This window comes from Momordica charantia (assembly GCF_013281855.1).
Source record: "Momordica charantia cultivar OHB3-1 chromosome 9 unlocalized genomic scaffold, Mcharantia_2.0 BLBB01000009.1, whole genome shotgun sequence".
Taxonomy (NCBI): domain Eukaryota; kingdom Viridiplantae; phylum Streptophyta; class Magnoliopsida; order Cucurbitales; family Cucurbitaceae; genus Momordica; species Momordica charantia.
In genome coordinates this window covers 5,006,194-5,028,780 of record NW_028275167.1, presented here as the reverse complement: position 1 = coordinate 5,028,780, position 22,587 = coordinate 5,006,194, and the positions used below count along the sequence as shown (strand labels likewise).

At 32.6% G+C, this 22,587-nt stretch overlaps 2 protein-coding genes across 3 annotated transcripts; one reads left to right on the top strand and one right to left on the bottom strand.

Moving 5' to 3' along the window:
- Positions 1–3,509: 3,509 nt before the first annotated feature.
- On the bottom strand, positions 3,510–8,576 carry LOC111020205 (Late embryogenesis abundant protein (LEA) family protein). Its single transcript, XM_022296799.2, has 3 exons — positions 8,234–8,576; positions 7,544–7,763; positions 3,510–3,918 (listed from the first exon to the last, which is right to left on the bottom strand). Exons 1-3 carry the CDS (start codon positions 8,437–8,439, stop codon positions 3,703–3,705), a joined length of 642 nt encoding a protein of 213 aa, XP_022152491.1. The 5' UTR covers positions 8,440–8,576; the 3' UTR covers positions 3,510–3,702.
- Positions 8,577–12,901: 4,325 nt separating this feature from the next.
- LOC111018374 (transcription coactivator) lies at positions 12,902–19,652 on the top strand. Of its 2 annotated transcripts, XM_022294430.2 has the most exons (10): positions 12,902–13,260; positions 13,344–13,439; positions 13,583–13,687; positions 14,076–14,177; positions 14,272–14,356; positions 15,209–15,278; positions 15,407–15,451; positions 16,128–18,395; positions 18,583–18,799; positions 18,931–19,652. In XM_022294430.2, the coding sequence occupies exons 1-10, from the start codon at positions 13,180–13,182 to the stop codon at positions 19,495–19,497; spliced, it is 3,636 nt and encodes a 1,211-aa protein (XP_022150122.1). In that variant the 5' UTR covers positions 12,902–13,179; the 3' UTR covers positions 19,498–19,652. The 2 variants fall into 2 exon arrangements, with proteins under 2 accessions (XP_022150122.1, XP_022150128.1); XM_022294436.2 differs by lacking the exons at positions 12,902–13,260; positions 13,344–13,439 and having other exon boundaries at positions 14,065–14,177.
- The last annotated feature ends 2,935 nt before the right edge of the window (positions 19,653–22,587 follow it).

Sequence of the window (22,587 nt, the reverse complement as noted above, 5' to 3'; positions counted from 1 at the left end):
CACATCAAATATACACGTTTACACGAAAATCACAGGACTATACGCGAGTTTTGAGTTTTACTTTGAGCAAACCTATTTTTATCGATAGTTTTGAAAAGTTACATTACTTTTGAGTTTATTTATTTAAATTACATTTATTTTGTTATTATTTTTAAACTACCATTATTTTTTAATTTATTTTTAAAACTTTTCCTAAAAAAATATAGGTTTGAAAATAGCAAATTTTAAATTCGTTGAATAAAAATTGCTTTTTTTTTTTGGAAACAAAATAAAAATTGCTTTTGAATGAAAGGCATCACTGATTCGTGGGAGCCTCCCGACAATAACTGCAAGTGCGGCCAAGCTCCGCCGTACGCGCAGTTCAAGGCGCGTCGAGAGCGTGTGGATTGTTGTCAAAAAGCTGTCTTTTCTTTTTCGAGACAGATAATAATAATAAATAAATTCAATTTTTAGTAAAGTTGTAAACTCGAATTTTAAAATTTTGTTTCCAAAAGTAAAAGGGAAAACGGAGAAAATAACTTTATCGTTATTATTATTTATTTATTTTGACTTTTGATATAAAATTCTTAACAATTAAGTTATACTCAACTCCGCTAGTAAATTCTTTTGATTACTTCTTATAAAAAAAATATAATCTTTTTGATTACTTGAATACTTTTACGTCAATTTAATTTTGTGATGGATATTTATGTAACTTAATTTTGAGTATTTTCGAATTAAGTACACTATAAAAATAAATTATCCTAAAAAATAAAACTACAAATCATAACCTTAAACATTTGGGTATTGTTATAACACCATCTTTAAAAAAAAATTAATTATCTCTGTTGGATTTGTAAGGAAATGCAAATAAAGTCTTACGAAGGGAAGAGAATGATCTATGGTATATAAGAGATGACAGTTATCTCAATTGATTTGAGCCTTTTTTGGTGAAACCAAAAACAAATCCGTGAAGACTATGTCCAAAATGGATAATATCATACAATTATGGAGATACTTAAGTATCGTTGTCCTTAGCAATGCCCCTATACATTGCATTATGTTTACTTTTAGTCTTTGGTTATTAACACGAATCAACACTTAGACATGAGCATAGCTCAATTTATCAAATAATTATTTATCTTCCCAAAGGTCGTAGAATTAAATTGCCTTTAACTGTAATTGAACTTTTAAAAAAATGATTGACGGGATGTTAACATGACACTTTGTTAGATAAAATTTAGATGAAGTGATTGACATATTACAAATGAATGAATGCACAGGTGACAACTACGATCTCAGTTAATAAATTTTTGTTTTATATTTTTAAAAATTAAGTTCAGAAACATTACTTTCATCGTTCATTTATTTTGTTATAGGTTTTTATAAATATTTTTAAAGTTTAGGATAAAATTTAAAAATATATACATAAAAATAGTTTTAAAATTAAATTTTTTGTTTTTTTTTTTTTTTTTTTGTTTTTCAATCAAAATTTGACCTAAAATTTACAACTTTATTAAGAAATCTCAAAGAATTGAAATTTACCGAACAGCAGTCCCATCACTCGGGGAAATTGGGGAATGCTGAATTTGGTTGTCGCCCAATTTGACGGCGGAGCCATGAAAGTCGTCAATAATAGCACCACTAATTCCGTTGGAAATTTTGAAGAAGAAAAGTCCGTCAAGCAACTGTAAAACTGCCAGCCGACACTGTAGGCTGTAATACTGTCCGTTTCCTAACACTTTCGTTTGCTGTTTATTTTTTTTATTATTTTAATAAAGAAAAATAGAAGTAACATATTTGATAAGAGGAGTAATATTGTCTTCGCCATCGTTATTAAATGTTTGACTAGGAGAGAAAAATGAAAAAATATATTCTTTTATAAGAATAATGAGTTGTTAATTTTTTAATGGTTGTAAGAATAAGATTTGGTCATCACGATTAATCGGTCAAGTATTTTGCATGGTTTCAACACTTATGGATTTAAGAATGATAAAATAATATTATTTATATCTTGGAACAAATTGAAAACATGAATAAGTATTTAGCAACTATTTATGTTTCTTATTTTTCATTTTTTTAGAAACATTATCAAGAGTATATAAAAATTTTGGAAATAACAAAAATAAGTTTTTTTCTTTTTTTCTTTCAATTTCCAGTTTGTTTCAAAACATAAATAGAAGCCTTGCTTTTCTTGAATATGTAGGTAGGTGAGTCATGCAATTATATATTTTTTTTATTAAAAAGAAATAAATAGAAACGAGAAACGAGAAGTTACCAAACAAGTTTATATTTTTGTTGTTTCCAAAATTTCTATACAATTTGAGAATGTTTCTAAAAAAATGAGAAACAATAACATAAATAGTTGTCAAATTCTTAGGTTTTTTAATAAAATTGAAAACAATAAATTGGAACGTTACCAAACAAACTCGTAACATTTTTGTTTCCTTTTGTTGAATAAAAAAAACATAATTGCATTTTAAAAATAAAAATATAATTACATTTGGTAACCGTTTCTTAATCTTCATTTTTTTATGGAAAAAAAAAACTTGATTTTGTTGAAAACGAGAACAATAAAGAAGAAAATTGTTATTTTTGTTTCCAAAATTAAATATACGTGGGGTGAGAAACTTACAATCTCTTAATCTTTTAATTAGAGATATGTACTAATTACCGCTAAGCTATGTTTGGACTACTTTGACATGAATTTCGTTTAAAAAAATAGAAACAACAAATAATTACAAATGAGAAATTTATTACCCACCAGATCCTTAGCCACTGTCAAAATTTATTTATTGTGAAAAGTGGTTTTAATTCTTCTCGAATTAAAGAAAATGCATTCAACAATTAAGATGTTAAATTTTTTTGTGTGTGTCGTTGCGTCCTTAATTTTTAAAATTAAAATATAAAAAAGTTGGAAGGTTAAAAGTTTACTTCTTGGAAAAAAAAATTGACTCTGCCCTCAGTTAAATCCCATCGTTACTATTTATGACGTGTCAAAATAAAATAACCTTTCATATCAATGAACTGACACGAGAGGGTCAAATTTTATATTTAAGACTTTTTTGTAAATGAGTGAATTTTGTTAGAAATATAAACATATATAAATATATATAGAGAGAGAGTAAGACTTTTTTTATAAGTATAATAAATTGGAAGTACAAGAATGAGTAAGATTATAATCGATCATAAAAATATATATATATATATATATGTGGATAAAGTTGTCGACAAATTCAAATTCAATTACAGCTCTAGAATGAAAATCTTGTGAAAATGGAATTAAGATTCAAGCAACTGGTGCAGAATATGTGAAAATCTGGGAGATGACTTTTAGGATAAACAAAGAAGATCAAAATTCCTTTTGCAGCACGCAATAATAAGTGTCTATTTGTTTCATCTTTTTCGATCAATAAAAAAATAACTATTTTTAGTAATTATTATTTCTTTTTATCTTTTTATTGAAAAAAGACACTTTCCTTAAGCTTGATAGTTCCATCTCTAACCTTCCACAACTTCGGACCTATTCATTAGATGATCAGACAGATCAATACAGCACTTTTATTTCCCACATTTTTTTTTATCAAGCCATCCAAACAGGCAATTGTACTACAATAATTATATGCCAGTCTAACATAGAAAGCACTAGGGAAATTGCTTCATGGATGGAAACTACAGTCATACACTCCCCCCTCCCATAAAAGAGGAAGGACAATTTTTGAGTTACAGATTGATTTTACCTGCCAAATACCAGGAGTGCATAGCAAGACTACCAAATGCTAGGATATTTGCAAGGGATGACAAGCCATGGATCATTCCAAATTTCTTGTTCATTGCTGCAAGTTTTGGGTTCACCTTTGCAACTTCGACGTTTTTTGACCACCCGACTTCCTCGCCAATGTTACTTTCCCTCTCCACCTTGTGCCTTTGTTTCATCAACTGAACAGCAATGAGGAGGAAACAAAAGAGATGGAGTTGAATTGTCTAGTAAATATATTGAGTTACAAGAAAACACTATCGAGCTGAAGCACTGTGATGGCACATTTTTAATGTTTATGATAACTCTTTCGAAAGCAATACATACTATAGTTATTTCCACATCAGTCATCAGCTGTCTAATAGGAATATTATTATGATAAAATTACAAATATTATTAGGGTATTAAAGGTATATTAGTAATTGTAATAGGAGGTTTTGTTATAAATATAGTGAGGGGGAAAGGATGGATGAAGGTAGGCAATTGTTAGTATGGTCTAGGCTGGTCTAGGCTTGACTAAAAATATTCAAGAGAGGGAAACGTCCAAGTACCTCGAATTACCTAAGAGTTATTGTGTTGTTCTTGTTTGGATTCTATCCCTAAAATATCAAAGTCTACTCTTATCAGAATACACTATTTAATCATATTAGCGCTAAACAAGATTTTTATTTTTTGATATACTACGTGATTTTTCATCTGGGATTTACTTCAAAGCATTTTTAAAAATGATGTTGAACAGTTAAAGCTAAATATACGTGATGTTTTACATCATCTGATGAATCACTTTCCCCATCTCTTAATTAACAATGACTGTCTCATATAAAGTTTCAGTATTTTCAAGTTTTCTTCTTATTTTGTTGTCGAGGTTAATTTTTCACATTCTCTTATATACACAGTATCCCCACTCACTTGCCAATGCCACCATGATGGTACTCAATTAGGATACCCTTTAATTTTCTTTACTATTTTACTTTTCTCCAATTTTCTCCTTTCTTACTTTTCCTCTTAGAGTGCAAGCAACCAATTTTCTCTGATTTCATTAAACTATAAATATCTTAGGTGGGGCTATAATGAATTTTCTAATTGTTCACCATCGACCTCAAAACTATGTTATCATGTTGAGTCTAAAAATCAAAAGTATGCAATATGAATGTACAATCACCAGTAAATAACAAGATTAAAAATAAAGCAAAGGAGGGGGCTTGTTGGGAATTCCTTATGCTGAGGCTTTGAGGTAGATGGAGGAGAAGTTGGGGAACGAGTTATCTTCAGTCCTCTGACCTCTTCATTGACAAGCCAAGGATCAGAGTTGGGGTCGAGGGATTAGATGAGACGACCTCTTTCTCCTTCCCAACCATGAAAGAAACCTTACTGAGGGCTTTAGAATGTTAGGGACTCGTTTCCTGACTCCACAATATGCTGCTGCCACAACCTTTTTTCTCTCTGAGGAGGAATGACTTGATCCCATCAAGACTCTTTCCACATTTTATAAGCTTCAAGTACTAAGATTAATAAGGACTAAAATGTCATCTTGCATATTCATTACCATGATATAAAGCCCTGTAGGTGGGTTGTTCAATTCCCTCGCTCCCTACAAATGTTCATGTTATCTTTAAGGCAAAGATTTCTCCTGTTGGGACCGTGTGGTCGAGAAAGTTTCTAACAGATTATCAGGTTAAAAGAGGGCAGGCCCTTCTACTTGTTGTCCATATCCAAGGTTTCAAAGCCTACTGCGAAGAGGATTCCAGACATCATGAAAGGCTTACTGTGGGAGCATGTAGAATCTAGTCATGGAGTCTCGTATCTTTGTGCATCAGATGGGTGGGTCAGGGATTAGTAATTTGGTGATCTACAATCTCGCCCTTATGGATAAGTACCTTTGTTTACTCTAGAAGTGTTAGACTTCATAGCAGAAGATTATTATCAAGAAGTTTGGGGAATTGTCCTAAAGGATGATGTTTCAACCAGGCTTTCTTAGTGTATCGTTTGTAACTGTACAACTGATTTCTAAAACGGCCTTTATAAACCGGACATGTGGGACCCACCGCCTAGCTCATTTCCGAACGCAAGTATGCAATTCTGATTCCTCGTCTTGAGAGCTATTGGTCAAAAAGCATCTTCTATGGCTCAAGTAGTGACTACTCTACAGGAAGATCCATAGATTTAGAAATTCATTTCAGATAATTGAACATTTTTTACCGGTCTGTTAAGAGGTCTCAGCTGCATACATCACTGCACTTTCACCTGACATAAACAGCTCATCTTGTCATGTCCTTCTCTTAAATTCTCAAAACTTTTGTCGCTCCATAGGTCGGATTCTTATTGATTTTGACTTGAATGTTGAGCTGTTTGTTCTCTTGCAGATCTTTCCTTGCATACCTCGCACCAAATAGCTTGGTCTTGTCCACTTCGCACGTGCTCTCAATGTGATTTCGGCATAAACAAGGCCCATTACATGTGGTTTATACAAGCTCTTACATTTTTGTTCCTTTTCTCAGAAACAAAGAACATATCCAAACTCGGAGAGTATACATGTTGGCTTTACCCCTTATGTTGTTGCCCACGCTTCATAATCTTTCTAGGTCCAAGTCTACTTCTAGTATATTTACGTTATTTCCACCTATCTCATCTTTAAAGATCTAACTTTATTTGTTATTGTGGATAATTGGGGTATACTTCTAATGGGATTGTCCTCTATAGGCCTCAGTAATCAGTATGGCTATGTATATCCTATATCTGGAGTTTGATGTCTAAGCATCTTATTGTTGGAAATCTTAGATTTTGTTTGACATGATAATGTTGTGAGAGTATATGAATTCCTATATTTGTTTGGGAGGAATTGTATAAGAAAATACGGTATTATTATGTCATTTTCCCAGTATTGCTTCTTTTTATGATAAACTTACATTAAAGTTAAAAGACGTGTCCTATCTACTTGTCCTATCTACTATTTGACTACTTGTTTCGCAAAATTTCAGCAAGCTTGCAAAAATAATATAATTGTGGAAACTTCATGAAGTAAATAAAATAGTCATTATATCATACAGAATTAATACCAATTTTAGGTCAAATAAACCAACTATATTTGACCTTGACTCCTTACTAAACTAATATGAATATATCAACCATGTTTTATTTTTTTCCGAGTACTTAATATAACAAAAATATCAACAAATGGTAATAAAACATATATATGAGATATATTTAAAGAATGCTATTTAAGGCATAAAAATAAAAAATCATTAATCTATGAATGTATTACATGATAATCCTTAATTATCACCGGTTTTGGAGGTAGTTTTCCTCAAACTCAAATTTGGATACCCAAAGATTTTGGCCATCTCAAATTCACAGACTACCATTAAAAGATCATGGGAATCCATGATAATTTAGGATTATCATGTCAAATGCATCAAAATAACACCAAACAAATAGAAGCCAAGTATTTAAGTAAGGATCCTTCCTATACAATTGCCAGATTTTGCCCTCTTATATTTTTTGTTATCCTAAAAAAAACGTGTCTTTCTTATTTATTCAAGAAAAAGTTAAAATGCGGCAATAGAAATTACAAAAACTAGACAAAGACTACTAAAAGTTCATGAGATCATTTTCAAAGGAATGAATTTTCCATTAAAAATTAAAACTCAGTACACTTTCAACTGCAAGCATATGATACATCTTGTATCTAGCAGGGGAAGAAACATACACGCACGCACAAGACCACAACAAACATTTTCGCAACGTATAGCATTTATGTATAAATCTTAAACAGAGTAATAATAACATTCCAAATAGTTGAGAAATTACCTCAATAGTCATGGGTGTGAAGACAAACAGGTTGGCCAAATTAAAAGCAAACGCCGATATCAAAAACCCAAGCTGGTACCTCTCAGCAGTTGCTGCGGACTTCCATGGATGAAGATAACCAAAAGCTGCAACGGATGTGGCACAACAAATCCCAACCATCGAGAAATAGGCAGGGAACATCTTGCTTTGAAGATTACCAAATTGGTGCCTCGGCAGATTCCTAAGATTTATATGAGATTAAAGCAATCACTAAGCAGTCTGAAACATCACTTCTCGCACGAATATAAGATGTTAGTATTAATATTTCAGTCAGAGGTAAAAATTTATAGAAACTTCCAATTCCATCTTGAGATATCCATTTCGAATGTTGTCTATCCTATTAAAGCAAAGTTTCACAATAGATCTATAATTACAATAACATCTTAAAATCACAACAATTATTAAAGATAAGTATCTTCGCCACAGATAATATCCAAGACATATTAAGTATATCGTCCAAAAAAATTAAAATACACAAATTAGAGATGTTCAAACAAACAGTCATTCTCCACTCGGTTAAATTGAGTGACGACACAACAAGCAGTCAAACAGCAGTATAGTTGCACAATCAGCTTGAAAGATGAATTCATCGAAAAACACAAATGGAAATGGTGTTAAATTTGTATGAATTAAGTGGAAGAGAGGCGTTACTTGAACATGATGATGCCGCCGATGAAGGTGACCCAGAGAGAGGCGCCCCAAGCGGTGGAGTAGCTGAGGAGATGAGCCAGTTTGAGCAACGCCGAAAGCTTCGGCGCATTGGAGCCGTCTGAATTGGATCCGAAGGTCCCCGGCGAAAATACAACTCCGATGGCCAGAAAAGCCACCGCCGTGAGGAATCGCGTGAGCCAGACCATCTCTCTGCGTGCTGTGGACTGTGGTCAGCTTCAGGAAGGAAAATGGATATAAGGAACTGATAGAATGGGCGAAACAAGGAGGTACGCGGTAGGTAAGCCAAGGCTTTGACGAACGGATTTTTTTTTTTTTTCCGCCCTTTCTAGATTTCTATAAAGAATGAATGATTAAAATGGAAATATATAATTAGTTTCTTACCTTACCTGTACACAAAAACAACCAAAACCTAAAATTATAAAATATAAAAAACAAACAAACAAAAATTAGTTCCTTACCACTAAATGTTGGTCACATGTTTAGCTCCCCGAATCCAAATAGGAATGAATCAAAATAAACTCCATTTGAATGGTAATATGATTTTTTCCATGTTGTTTATTATAAATTTGTTGAAATCGAAACCATAATTTGTTCGATATTGTTTACTAAAATCGGAATCATATATATAAAAATTACTAGTATACATATTTCTTTTTTGTGGCTAATTATTGAATATTAATTAAAATAATAATAAATTTTAATTTGTTTTATAATTATATTATCAATGGTAAATAAATAATTTATTTAATATTAATAAATAACGAATAATTAAAATAAAATTACATCAATTAAATTATTTGTTATTAGAACAACCATCGTTTAATATAAAATATTATTACATTTTTTAATTATAATATTTAATACAATTAATTATATTTTCAAATTTTTATTGATATTAATTAATAATAAAAAATAAAATTTAAATTTAAATATTATATAATAAAATCATACCCACCAACAAAAGTTGTATACTTTTTTATTAAAGACAAATGATTAGTAATATAAACCAAAAATAAATAATCAAAATATAAAATAATTAGTTACAACATTTATTGTCAAAGTGAGTATACTTCAGTGGTAGTTATTATATGCTTCTAATCAAGATATTGTGAATTTGAATTCCCTCCCCAACATGTTTTACTTAAAAAAATAAAATTACAAAAATTATTGAGATTAGTGGTATTATTAAGTAATTCTAATAAATGTGCCAGACACACAAAATAGAGAACGCGAATAGAATTGATAGGGATGTGTAGTAGATGAATGAGATTATGAATTAGATTACCAAGTTTTGTTAAGCAATCAATTTTTATTATTATTGTTATATTTTTTATTTTTCTTTCTTCATTATCAAACATTAAATGATGATATCCACGGTATGGGTCTTCATGACTTTAATTATTTTCCATTCATATATCAACGCTAACTTGAAAAGTGCTTATTACGTTATAGTTTGATCATCTCGAATCTATAATTATTCAACGGCCAAAAATTAGATAGTATATAATTCGACTTCAAGTGTTAAATTAAAAGTCGTGAAAGTCCCAACATTCAATTATGTTCAATTATTTAGAAAACAATAATAGTGGAATTATGTTAAATTATTCAACAAACAAAAATTAGTTAATATATAATTTTAGATAATTTAGGCATAGTTCAACTGATTAATACAATATATTATTGTTTGAAATATTGTAGGTTCGAATATTCATCCACACATATCATACATGTGGTACTAACAAAAAAAATATAAATATAATTCAATATCGATACTAAATTTAAAGTCGTGAAATCCTACCATTCAATTATGTTCAATTCAAGTTCTTTTTTTTTAAAGTACAACATGTAGAAGAGGAGAACCGAACTCCCAACCTCTTAATTGGAGATTTATGTCGATTATCGCTCTCTTCCCTTATTTGATAACTTAGAATCATATCTTGGTAATTTTTTGTATGAAGCTCGTCTAAATATTTGAACACAATACTCCGTATGTTTTCTCCCTTCGTTACTGTTCTTTAACTATTGATTTCGTGATTATAACAAATGTCTTATCTATTAAATTACGTTCGTATTGATTTGATCTATAAAAGTGACATATTGATTTTACTATCAAACCAAACATAATTAAAAGTATAATTTATTAACACAACGCTTAAATGAAATTCATAATATTTTTAAATGGTAAAAACTAAATAAACATGGTCATGAAAAACATTTGCCTTTTGTTAATTTTTTTTCAAACAACGCGAACAGAAATTACCTGACCCCACCCAGTAAATTCATGTCCAAACTTATAACTTGACATTTATTTATTAAAATGTTGACCGTGGTACAAATTTGTAAGTTTAATCATAATAACCATCCAAAAAATATTTGACTTTGATTTATTCCAACCCCTTCGTTCAATTTCTTTTAGTTAAATCAAAATATTAAGTTGACTGTTAATTGCTTCGATTATTTGTATGTATTATAAAAACTAGTTGATCCCGTCATTTTAAAATTTACAATATCATTTGCATTTTTTTATTTAATAATCACGTTGATTGGAAACTATTTTATTAATTATATTGGTTCAAACGATCTATTATCGTGAGTTTATATATTTTTATTTGAACAAATTTCCAAATTAATACCAATTTCTAATGTTTTGACTAGTCAGAGTTCAATTCAAATTATAGACAGATGAAAATTTAAGTTTTAATTAAACGACTTTATGTATTGTAAAAATACTAACTTATTATATACAGACTGTTAAACAAATACTGATATGCTTGAATTGAAATGTTCTAAGTTTTCATATAATTTAATTGCTAGAACGAGATTGACTTGCTATATATAATTACATATACACATATTGTATCTTTTTTTAGTACGAATATGGGGTAACCTTTTAGTTGAAAATAGATGTCTTAATCAATTTAGCTATGCTTGATTTGGCTGATTATATTGTATCTAATTGTCAATAAAATTTGAAAAATATAAATAATCAAATTATAGGTAAGTGCTCAAAATATGTTGATGCATAATTTGGGCTGCTCAAGACTCCGACAAATTCGCACCAATTATTAATAACGAAATTGAGAACAGACGTTAACCTGCAAAACAAACAGCACTGAACACTAGTGTGGTGCTGTCACACAGACTTTGATGCCTAAGTTAGAACCGAAGGTTTGTCGAGTATTGAGAATAGGATTTTCAACGTACTTTTAGGTTAAACTTATTGTTGTATTTACAGAGGTTGAATCCTGATGTCCTTAGGAAACATACATTATTGAGCTGTGGACATCTTGTGGGCCAAATATTGAACCAAATGACTTGTAGCAGTAGACTTTCTAATAGTTGAATCTGGTCGGCCAGGACCTTGCGAGGCCCTCAACCTTGATTTCTCATATATAACATATACACACGTATACGTAACTGACTATATTGTATCTTTTTTTAGTACAACATGTGGGATGAAGATTCAGACTTACAACCTTTTAGTTGAAAATAGGTGTCTTAACCAATTTAGCTATGCTCGATTTGGTTGATCATATTATATCTAGTCGTCAATAAAATTCAAAAAATATAAATAATCAAATTATAGGTAAGTGCTCATCATTATTTGAATACGTTGATGCATAATTTAGGCTCCTCAATATTCCGTCAAATTCGCATCAATAATTAATAATGAAATCAGGAATAGGAAAAAACAAACAACACTGAACACCGGCATGGTCCTAGCCATACAAACTTCGATGCCTAATTTAGAACCGAAGGTTTGTCGAGTATTGAGAATAGGGTTTTCAGCATACCATTAGGGTTCAACTTATTGTTGTATTTATAGAGGTTGAATCCTAATGTCTTTAGGAAACATGGCTGTGGACATCTTGTGGGCAAATTTGGCCTACAATAGACTTTCTAGTAGTCGAATATGGTCGGCCGAGATCTGGTCGGTCGGGACCTTGCGGGGCTATGGACTTGATCATGCCTTAGACCTGGTCATGCTTTGGGTTATGTACCTGTGAAGCTCGTCTGTCGGGTCTAGTTTTTGTCTTCCCATAACAAAATCTATTCAAAGTTTTTTTTAGTACAATGTGGAAGTTTAAACTTAAGATCTTTTAATCGTATATTTGGTGTCTGAACTAGTTGATGCTCGGGTTGACTCACTCAAAATTCTTTAATATATATATATATATATATATTTTCACGGACCTACCTCTATACTAGCAATTAATACATATAATTTAGTTGAATCCAAAATAATATGTTAATCTTAAAGCCAATAGAAACAATTTGATTTAAATATAATTCACAAATGCGAACATAACTCGACGATAATTAACATATATATTTAATTAAGAGGTTATGAGTTGGATCCCTTACCCCCACCAAAGTTGAATAAGGAATCTCATGGGTTTGATTGGTAACGTTACAAAAGAAAAACAAATGGAAAAAGGCAAAACGCTCATCATATCTTACTCAATTATTAAATACGAGAGCCGGTCGGTAGATCACGGTTCAAACAGGCCGGTTCAATGAGTTAGTTTTAGTTACAGGTTCAAGTAGAAACACGTGTCGATATCAGGCATGACCACGTGTTGCAACCTCACAAAATCAGAAATTCCAATCCTCCCGCCACTGACACAGAAATCAAAAAAGAAAAAAATTTGCCCCAATTTCCAATTTCCCAATTCCCTCGCTCCAACTTCTCTCCCTCGTTTTCTATTTCCCTCTCGTGTCGCCAATTTTCAGGCTTCCTCTGCAAGATTCAGCGCTCAATCAACGAAGCCACTCACTTCTCCATTTTTTACGCTTCTAAAGATCTTGCTAGATTCTCGCTCACTATCTAGTTCCACGTACTTTTTTCACAGTAGGAATTGCACTTCCACATTCTACTCTCTCTCCTTCTCTTTAGCTTCATTCACTTCTGTTCCGTCGATCTTATGGAAATTGGTCATCCTTGCGAAGCGTTTTTAGGCGTTCAGTTTGTTCTATTTGGATTCAGTCATGTCGATGAGAAACGGGTATCGCATCTTTTTGCTCACTGTTGATTGTAGTAAAAGAATCGATTTGGAGCATGATTTTGTTGTTTTTGTCTTTCTTTCAGGTTCGGTCTAAGCTAATCAGTGGCGGCGGGGTTGACGCTGGTCAGTATGGCCCGAGTTGCACTCATGTGATCGTGGATAAGGATAAGATTGTTTATGTACGTCCTACTTTGTTTCCAAGTCAATTCGAAAATTAGCTTTCTAATTTCACGATTATTGTGTACCTATTTGGGATCTTACACTGGGATAGTGCCTTGTGAGTTGTGAATTTAGTTTCACCGTTACTATGTATGTATTACAGGATGATCCTGTTTGTGTTGCTGCTCGAAATGATGGCAAGTTGCTTGTCACGGACTTATGGGTTGATCATAGATTCGATTCTGGGTTGCTCGCGGATGCTACGTCGGTGGGTTTTCTACTAATTATCTATGTCATCTTGTTTTTGTTTAAATTGGAAACGATTTTTATTCGTCTCAATGGTTCTTGAACATGGGTCACACTATGGCAGATAACATAAGTAAAGGTCTCCTAGCTTTCTCATGCCAATGCTATTGGGTGTAAGCTTTTAAGTTTGGAATATTGTGACTTCGAAGTCCAAAATGCATGGCTATTAATTGAATGCGATATGAATGCAATTGCCGTAGACGATTATAGTTATGAGCAATACAATTGGGTTTATGGGGGAACAAGAAGTTGCTTGCATAAAATGTCTCTTGATAGTTAAGAGCGTGTCTTTTAGTCTCAACTTTTGTTATCAGCATACTTATAGGTCTTTATTGTTAGCCTTTTAACAGGTATTGTACAGACCCTTAAGAGATCTGAATGGTATCCCGGGTGCTAAAAATTTGACCATGTGCTTGACTGGATATCAGCGACAAGACAGAGATGATGTTATGGTACTAACTATGCACAGTTCTCTTTTCTCTTTTCTTGACCACCGGTTAATTTTTTCATGTTACAATTTTACAATTTGTGTCATGTACTTCGTAGACAATGGTTGGATTGATGGGTGCACAATTCTCCAAGCCATTGGTGGCGCACAAGGTCACCCATCTCATATGTTACAAATTTGAGGGTATGTCTATCTTGATTCTATGTGCTTTGATACCCATCCTTGTTAAGTGTTTATGTGGTACTTATTAATTATTTTTCAAGTGGAGCAAAGATTTGATGTTAGTGGAATTTTGCTGAATATTAGTATGATTTATAATGTTTAGTTCGTTCATATTCCATTCAATAAATGATATCCTTTCTTTTTTACCATTGATTCTTCTGATGCATACTATTAATATAACTGAATTTAATTAAAATCTGAAGTTGATGGTTGTGAATTATTTGATACTTTGGGGAATGTGGGAATGCAGTGCTAGGCTTCCTATCTATGCATGACTTTTATTCAACCATATAAATGACTATGGCTTGTTTTATGTCGAGTTCATGCTAGTTTGTTCAAATAGTTTGCTAGATTATCTAGTTAGCCATAGGCCCATAGCTTATGTGCATTTGTCCATATTTGTTTGTTCCAAAATCTTAGGGGAAAAATTATGGCTGGGAAGGCTAGTTATACGTAATCAATATTTGGATTATGCAAGTAAATGAGTTATAAAAATATGGTTTTGTGTAACGTGTTTGATTGGTAGGTTCATGATTTCAAGAAGTTATCACATAGTATAGATTATAGAAAGTGGATTTTATAAGCCTTGATTTAACATAGGTTTATAGAGCCCATGAGATTAGTAAGCTTGTAACGTGCAGTAAGAAAACTTCAATACTAAATATGGGTTCAACTTCTTAACATTGAATTACACAAATTTTTTAGCGAGACAAACACCTCTTAGAAGATTGTTGCTGCATCCTTGTGTTTTTTTGGCTATTTCATTATTCAATTTCTCAAAGAGAGAAGAATAATGGTAAATACCATGTACAGGGGACAAATATGATCTTGCTAAAAGGCTGAGGACCATGAAGCTTGTCAACCATCGTTGGCTGGAAGACAGGTACTTTTTATTTATATTATTGTGTTGTTGGATCCTATAATATCAACTGATTTTCATCTGCTCTATGAACATTAAGGTCTCTCTCTCTCTCTTTTTTTTTCTTTGACTCGTATCTTATTTCTCCTCAGCTTGAGGGAATGGACGCTACTTCCGGAATCTAATTACAACATGAGGTATGTGGGTTCACTGTCTTGCCATAACGCATGAGAATCTTGTGAACACTGCATTGAACTTGTTGTGCCTTTCACAATTGTGCTACAACCTACAGTCTATACTCTATTATGGTAGACTGTAATGATCAAAATTAGTTGTCTCCATGTCTGCCAACCAGGGAGTGTTCTCTTATAAAACCTTGGGGCATAGTTGGTGCGGCCCGTTGCCGTTTGTTCTGTAGTCAACGGTACCCGTTGTGTGGAATTTTCTACCTCTGTTTAAACAGTCAGGGATCTGAATTCTATGATGTCATTTCATATTCATGTTTTTGGGGAATACCAATTGGGTTTCTGTAATCTTTTATGAAATTACCTTCACCTAGTAGGAGAGAGGATACCACCTTTTTTTTTTTGAAAATTGCAGACTTTATTGTTAGGTTTAGCTTATTGGGATGCTAACTGAAGTATGCTTCCGTTTGTTTATGGTTTGTCTATTGAGGCATCGCTTTTTTGATAAGTTAGTGAGATATAACAGCATATGGAAATGCAATCTCTGTTCTGACATTTTTGAATTATGAATTCCGGGCGTCTCTCCAAATATTTGTACTATGTTCTTCTGCATGTTAGCCTGCTGATTAAATGATGTTCACTGAATCTAATCCATCTATGTTCTCAATTCTCTCTCATTTCTCCACAGTGGATATGACATGGAGACGTTTGAAGCTGAAGCTAAGGATTCTGAAGACGAATCTGACAGTGGCATCACAAAACATTTTGCAAGGAGAAACACAAAGAGTCCTAACACCATGAAATTTGGTTTGCATTCAACCAGTGAACTATCTAATACATCGCCAGCTGCAAAAACATTGGATGATCGTGCAAACATTGTTGATCCCAAGAGCATGTCGACGGTTCCTACTACTTATAGTAAATTTATTCCTTCCGGAAAATTTGATAAGCATGATGCCATTGGGGTGCCTACTTGTCAGGAAGCTGACGTCTTTAGTAATTCTTGGTGTTCTGTGCCGTCTGATATGAATATTAAAACTTCTGAATCTGAGAAGCAGAAAGTGAAAAATGAGGCAGTGTCACCTCAATTAAATGCAGCTAAGTCCCCAAAGCTATGTGCAACAAGTTACTCTAGGAAAACCCCATTGAAGTCGCCACTTCCACTGTTTTCAGGAGAAAAATTGGACAAAGCAGTTGTCTCCTCTAAAATGGCTGTAGGTGAAATAAAAGACAATATTGGTGTTGATGCAGCTTTTACAAAGATAGAGCAAGTGAAGGATGCAACATTTTCTGGCTACGAGCAAAATTCGTTGAGGGGAACTGATTTATTTGGTACAGGAGATTCAAATGCTAGATTGCCTCTGAACATGATTTCAGATGTGTCTTATGATGTCTCTCCATCTCATAAAATGAGTGTGGATACAAAATCATGCACCGTGAATAATCTCTTCATAGATGAAAATATTTTAGGATTGGAAATGAAAAGTGTTTCCTTAGACAACGACAAGTCAAGTGAGTGTCATGCTACAAACTTGCAGAATAGTAGGGTTATTACCGACACCTTTAATACTATGAAGAAACCATTGACATGCGACTCCCCTTACAGCAAGAGCATTCTCTCTCCAACTGAGGATGTGGCTGAAGACGGCAAGAAGACCCCTCGAACATCATTCCAGGTATCAGAAAAAGACATTTCACCTGACAAGCCTGACAAGCTAAATCATTATTATGAGATTGCTGGAGATGTGGTTGGAAAACCTGAAGAAACAGATAAGCAGCAGAATGGTGTTTTGGCTACATCTGAAAGTGATAGAGGTACAAAGGCGAATAAATCAGCTTCTCCAACTCATTTAAAAATTTCTACTGTTCAAAAGAATGACTCACAATCCAAACAACATAGAATCAAGATGTTTGCCAAAAAGAGTTTAGGTTCTAGACCTAAGTTGGGCAGTGCCAATCGCAAGGGTTCTATTCTCTCGAATAAAACCAGTTCCTTAAATGATTCTGTTTCTTCATCATGTGGGAATGATGAAAAATTCTTCAGCTCATCTCCTAAAACTGTCAATACCGGAGTAAAAAAGGTTGCGGAGGCAACAGATATGGGGGATATTTTTCATAAGTATGAAGCCATGGACGAGGATGATAAAACTGTAGATCAAGAAAATAAAGAAGCAGATTTTGAGCAAATGATTGACGATGAGAACTATAAGGAGGTTCGGTTAACAAGTGATGTGGACAAGCTAGCTAAAGAGACTGCATCTGGTGTGAAATCTAACAGTAAGAGTAGTGTGCTTGATGATACGATTCCCTCAGGTATAATAAAAGAAGTGATTGAACCAGGGGAACCAGTTTCCATCAGGAATATACAACTGGATGAATTAAGAGTAGAAGATGATGAAAAATCAAAATTGGATGCAGGGGATAGAGGTCCCATGGAAGAAACAACGTTGATAGACCCTTCTAAAATGAAATCGAAACATGGTAAGGTTGGTAAAGCACCCCGTAAGAAAGTTGAGACGAAAGGGAAAAAGAAATCTCAGTTGGTTGCTGCAGGGCCTAATACTGAAGTCCATACTACACCTGATTATAAGTCAGAGAAGGAAAATGAACCATGTGATGAAGGTGATAAAACTGGTGATCTTGTCAATCACTGTTTGGATAAACCTACTGTCAAGTCTAATACAAAGCAAAGAAAGACCACTAAAAAATCTCGAGAGATCAGTGCTAATTCTTCCATGGCAGTTGAAGAAGTTTTGAGAGAAGTAAAACCTGAACCTGTATGTTTTATCTTGAGTGGACATCGTCTAGAAAGGAAGGAGCTTCAGAAAGTAATCAAGCATTTGAAAGGAAGGGTTTGCAGAGATTCTCATCAGTGGTCATATCAGGCAACACATTTCATAACCCCTGATCCAGTCCGTAGAACTGAAAAGTTTTTTGCAGCTGCAGCATCTGGAAGGTAACATGTTACTTCCGTCAATTGTCCTCTTTTAGATGCATGAATTTCAAAGATTAGGGAAAGCAGTGATGGAAGTACTATCTATTTTGTGTTTTCATGCAAGAAATTTAAAAGTCACTTGCTGTATATTACTTTCTAACGACTTAGTATACGTAAAAGATCTGAAGCACAGGGTGTTACGGTGCAGGTGGATTCTCAAATCTGATTACCTAACAGATAGTAGTCAGGCTGGAAAACTCTTGAAGGAGGAGCCTTACGAATGGTACAAGAACGGCCTCACCGAAGATGGTGCAATCAATTTGGAAGCTCCAAGGAAGTGGCGGCTGTTGAGGGAGAAGACAGGTCATGGTGCCTTTTATGGAATGCATATCATCATATACGGGGAATGCATTGCTCCACGTCTGGTACGTCAGTTTGGAAGTTTCAAAATTTGCTACATTACAACCACTTAATCTGTAATGCTCCTTTCAGATATTTCTAGTGAAAATAAGTGGTTTTTTTGGACATATAACATCATCTGCTAACCATGGAACAGGATACTCTCAAGCGTGCTGTTAAGGCTGGAGACGGGACAATACTAGCCACATCTCCACCTTATACCAGATTCCTAAAGTCTAGAGTTGATTTCGCTGTTGTCAGCCCTGGCATGCCACGTGCTGATATGTGGGTCCAAGAGTTCTTAAATGATGAGATACCCTGTGTAGCGGCTGATTACTTAGTGGAGTATGTCTGCAAACCTGGTTACCCTCTTGATAAACATGTACTTTACAATACTCATGCGTGGGCGGAACAATCTTTTAGCAACCTCCAGAGGAGAGCAGAAGAAGTTTCCGTAGACTTGAGCCCACGGGATGATTGTAGTAGTGATAACGATATAGCCTGCCAAGAGTGTGGATCCCGAGATAGAGGAGAGGTGATGCTCATTTGTGGCAACGAAGATGGTTCAAATGGTTGTGGAATTGGCATGCATATAGATTGCTGCAATCCTCCATTGCTGGATATTCCAGAGGGTGATTGGTTTTGTTCAGACTGTATTAGTAGTAGAAACAGCAACAACTCTCCAAATAAAAGGAAAAAGGGAGTCTCGGCAAAGAGGAAGTGACTTTAGATTTTGCATAATAATTTTAATTATCAGGAAAGTTTTTGATCTAAATCTTGTATATTTCCATCTTGCTTGAACGAATGAAGCTGATTGTGTTCTTCCAGGTCTTTTAGTCTGGAGAATTTCCTCAATTGATGATCGTGCTGCCGTTTGAATCTCTTTCTCCAATCACTCAGGTTTGGAACTTATTTACTCTGCACGCAGTAAATTTTCATATTCCATTTGACAATGAGTTTAGTATAGAAAACAATATGGCGTGGCTTAACCAATTTGAGTATAGTCAACTGGTCAAGACACTTATCTTTGATTTAAAAGTTTTTAGTTTGAATCTCTACTCTCACCTTATACTAAAAAAGAATAAAGAATGACGTGACTTAAGATTTATGTTAAATATATCGTGAAAAGAATCAAAATGAAATAGATAAACTTACCATTAGAACTTTTGAGGATTGACATAAGATTTAGTTTTATGTTTGCAGTGAAATAATAATTTGATATCTACATGGGGAAGTTACTTAGATTTTGCAAAATAATTTTAATAATGTTTTGTTCTCAATGAAGTTGTTGTTCTATTGTTATGTGGAAATTGTTTCTTGGATTAACTAGGGTTTATTTGAAAGAATGTGTGAATAGTGAATGGTGCTTTTTTGCACATTTTCCTGTACTTTTGTATCATCTGCTTGCAATTTCTTGAAATGGCCATGGCTAGACTAGCACAGAAAAGACAATAGGCTTTTCCAGGATTGCTATATGGAAACTTCTTGGGCCCCATTACCCTTTAACTCTTTCATCATATCTTGCAGACCCTCTCTCAATTAAAGCAAATTAAAATAGGTTTGTTGTCACAACTTGATGTTAAATGTATGTGAAGTGACCTCATTTTTTTCTAAAGTTAAAATATGAAAGTCTTGCAGTGCAATATTTAAAATGAAAATTAGATGGTTATGGTGAAGGGATCAACTTTTTTTTTTTTTTTTTCCTTTCAATAATTATATTAAAGTATGGGTAGCTGTCAATTTGAGACATTTGCACTGATTTTCATTGTACTGAGTTGCTTCTCCTCTAAATGAGGGTTTTTACCATGATTATTTTTATGTAAAATGTGGGTTTTAAAACTGTTTTAATTTTTTTTTTGTCATCATTTATCTCACATTTGCTTGTTACATTTGAAATCCATTATCAATTAAATGAAAAAAAATTAACGCTTCCAATGAGATTATTATTTGAATGCTAACTTTATCGATGTTCATTTTTATTGAGATATTTTTTGAGTTCAATATGTAAGTGGGAATTGGATGATGTTTTAACTAGTTTAGTTATATTCAAGTATTGAATTATTTATGTTATATATTTTTTAGTACGAATTCAAGCTTTTGAACATTTGATCAAGGATGTTTACTTTAACCAATTGAGTACATGCAATTTGTGTTTATTTATGTTATACATGAATAAGTAAATGTGATTATTATTTTCGACCTAGAGCTTCTGCTTATTCATACGTAACTGAATATTTCTATTAAAAAATTAATTTTAGTTGCATTTGGCTTTTGAGTTATGAAATATGAAAATAAGATACAAATATATCGATGATTCGAATTTTTGTCTTTTAATTTAACCAATCTTTTTAATGTAACATAAAAATCAAATATAACTAAAGAATAGTATTACCATTGCAACATGTTAAAAAATACATATTTTCTGCCAACAACTACGGTTTTCCAACATTCTGAGCCAAAAAGGATGCTCATTTTTTTAAAACCTTTCCCCCTGTTTAAAGCTGCGAGGAAAGGAGGGGTAAAAAGTAAAAGTGAAAAAACAAATCCATCACTAGTGATGGGAAAAGAGGGGTAAAAACTTTTACCCGCCTCATTCATTCATCTACTCGGAGTTCCAAGTACAATTCAGACATGCTCAGTTTTCTTTTCGACAGTCATGGAAGACCATCCTTGTTCTTGTGTTCCTTTGAGCAACATTAAAATTACAAACATTTTGAAACATTTCTTTATTATTTTTTACAATGTTTTGCAAATAATAATGTTGTTTCAGGGCATTCGATACTCCTATTCCATATCAAGATCAGGATCTAACTTTGAATATAACAAATTTAAAAAAGTAATTATAAGTATTACACTGAGAAACGATTATTATGATTTATCCTAATCAACAACTTAGGGTTCCTTTGATAACTATTTTAGTTTTTTATTTTTGGTTTTTCTTGTTTTTAGTTTTTGGTTTTTTGTTTTTTAAAAACAAAAATCATATATGTTTGATAATCATTTTTAGTTTTGTGTTTTTAAAAAGTTAGAAAATTGAAAATACATATTAGAGGGAGAAAATTTTATGTAGAGTAGAGATGATATGAGTGCAAGTGAGGATGTTCTCTCTCATTCTCGGGCTCGTGAAAATTTTTAGTCTGTCTCCATCTCGTTCTTGGTTTCAAGAGATGTACTCAAGAAAAATTATTGGTTTTATAAATGTTTTTATTTATTTTTAGAATTTAAATATAAAAAAGTGTAATATATATATTAATTATTTAAAAAATGGAATCGGGGACGAGGTCGAGACATGCATTTTATATGTTTGGGACCCCGACCCTATAGAAATTTTTGTCTTCCCCTAACGTAGAGACATGAAAATAGAGATGCAAATAAACTTTTGGAAGATAAATTTTAGAGAGATAAATAAAAATATTTAGAAAAAAATTAGTGAAAGAAAATTTAAATACAAAAAGAGAAAAATTATAGAGAAAAAAATAAAGTCAGAGGAAAAGATATGTTAAAGAAAAAAAAATTATAAAGAAAGAAAAAAAATTATAGTGGAAACAAATTTAGAGATAAAAACAAGATTCAAAATATAATTTTTATATAAAATAAATAAATACAAAGATAAATAAAAGTTACTTAAACAAGAAAATAAAATATAATTTTTAGAACAAAAAATAGATTATGGAGAGACATAAAAATTATAAAATATTAAATTTTAGGAAAAATATTAAATTTTTAGAGAGATAAATGAAACTGACCTGTTAGAAAAAAAACAAAAATACAGAAAAGTAGAGACAAATAATAATAAATATTGAAGATATGAAAA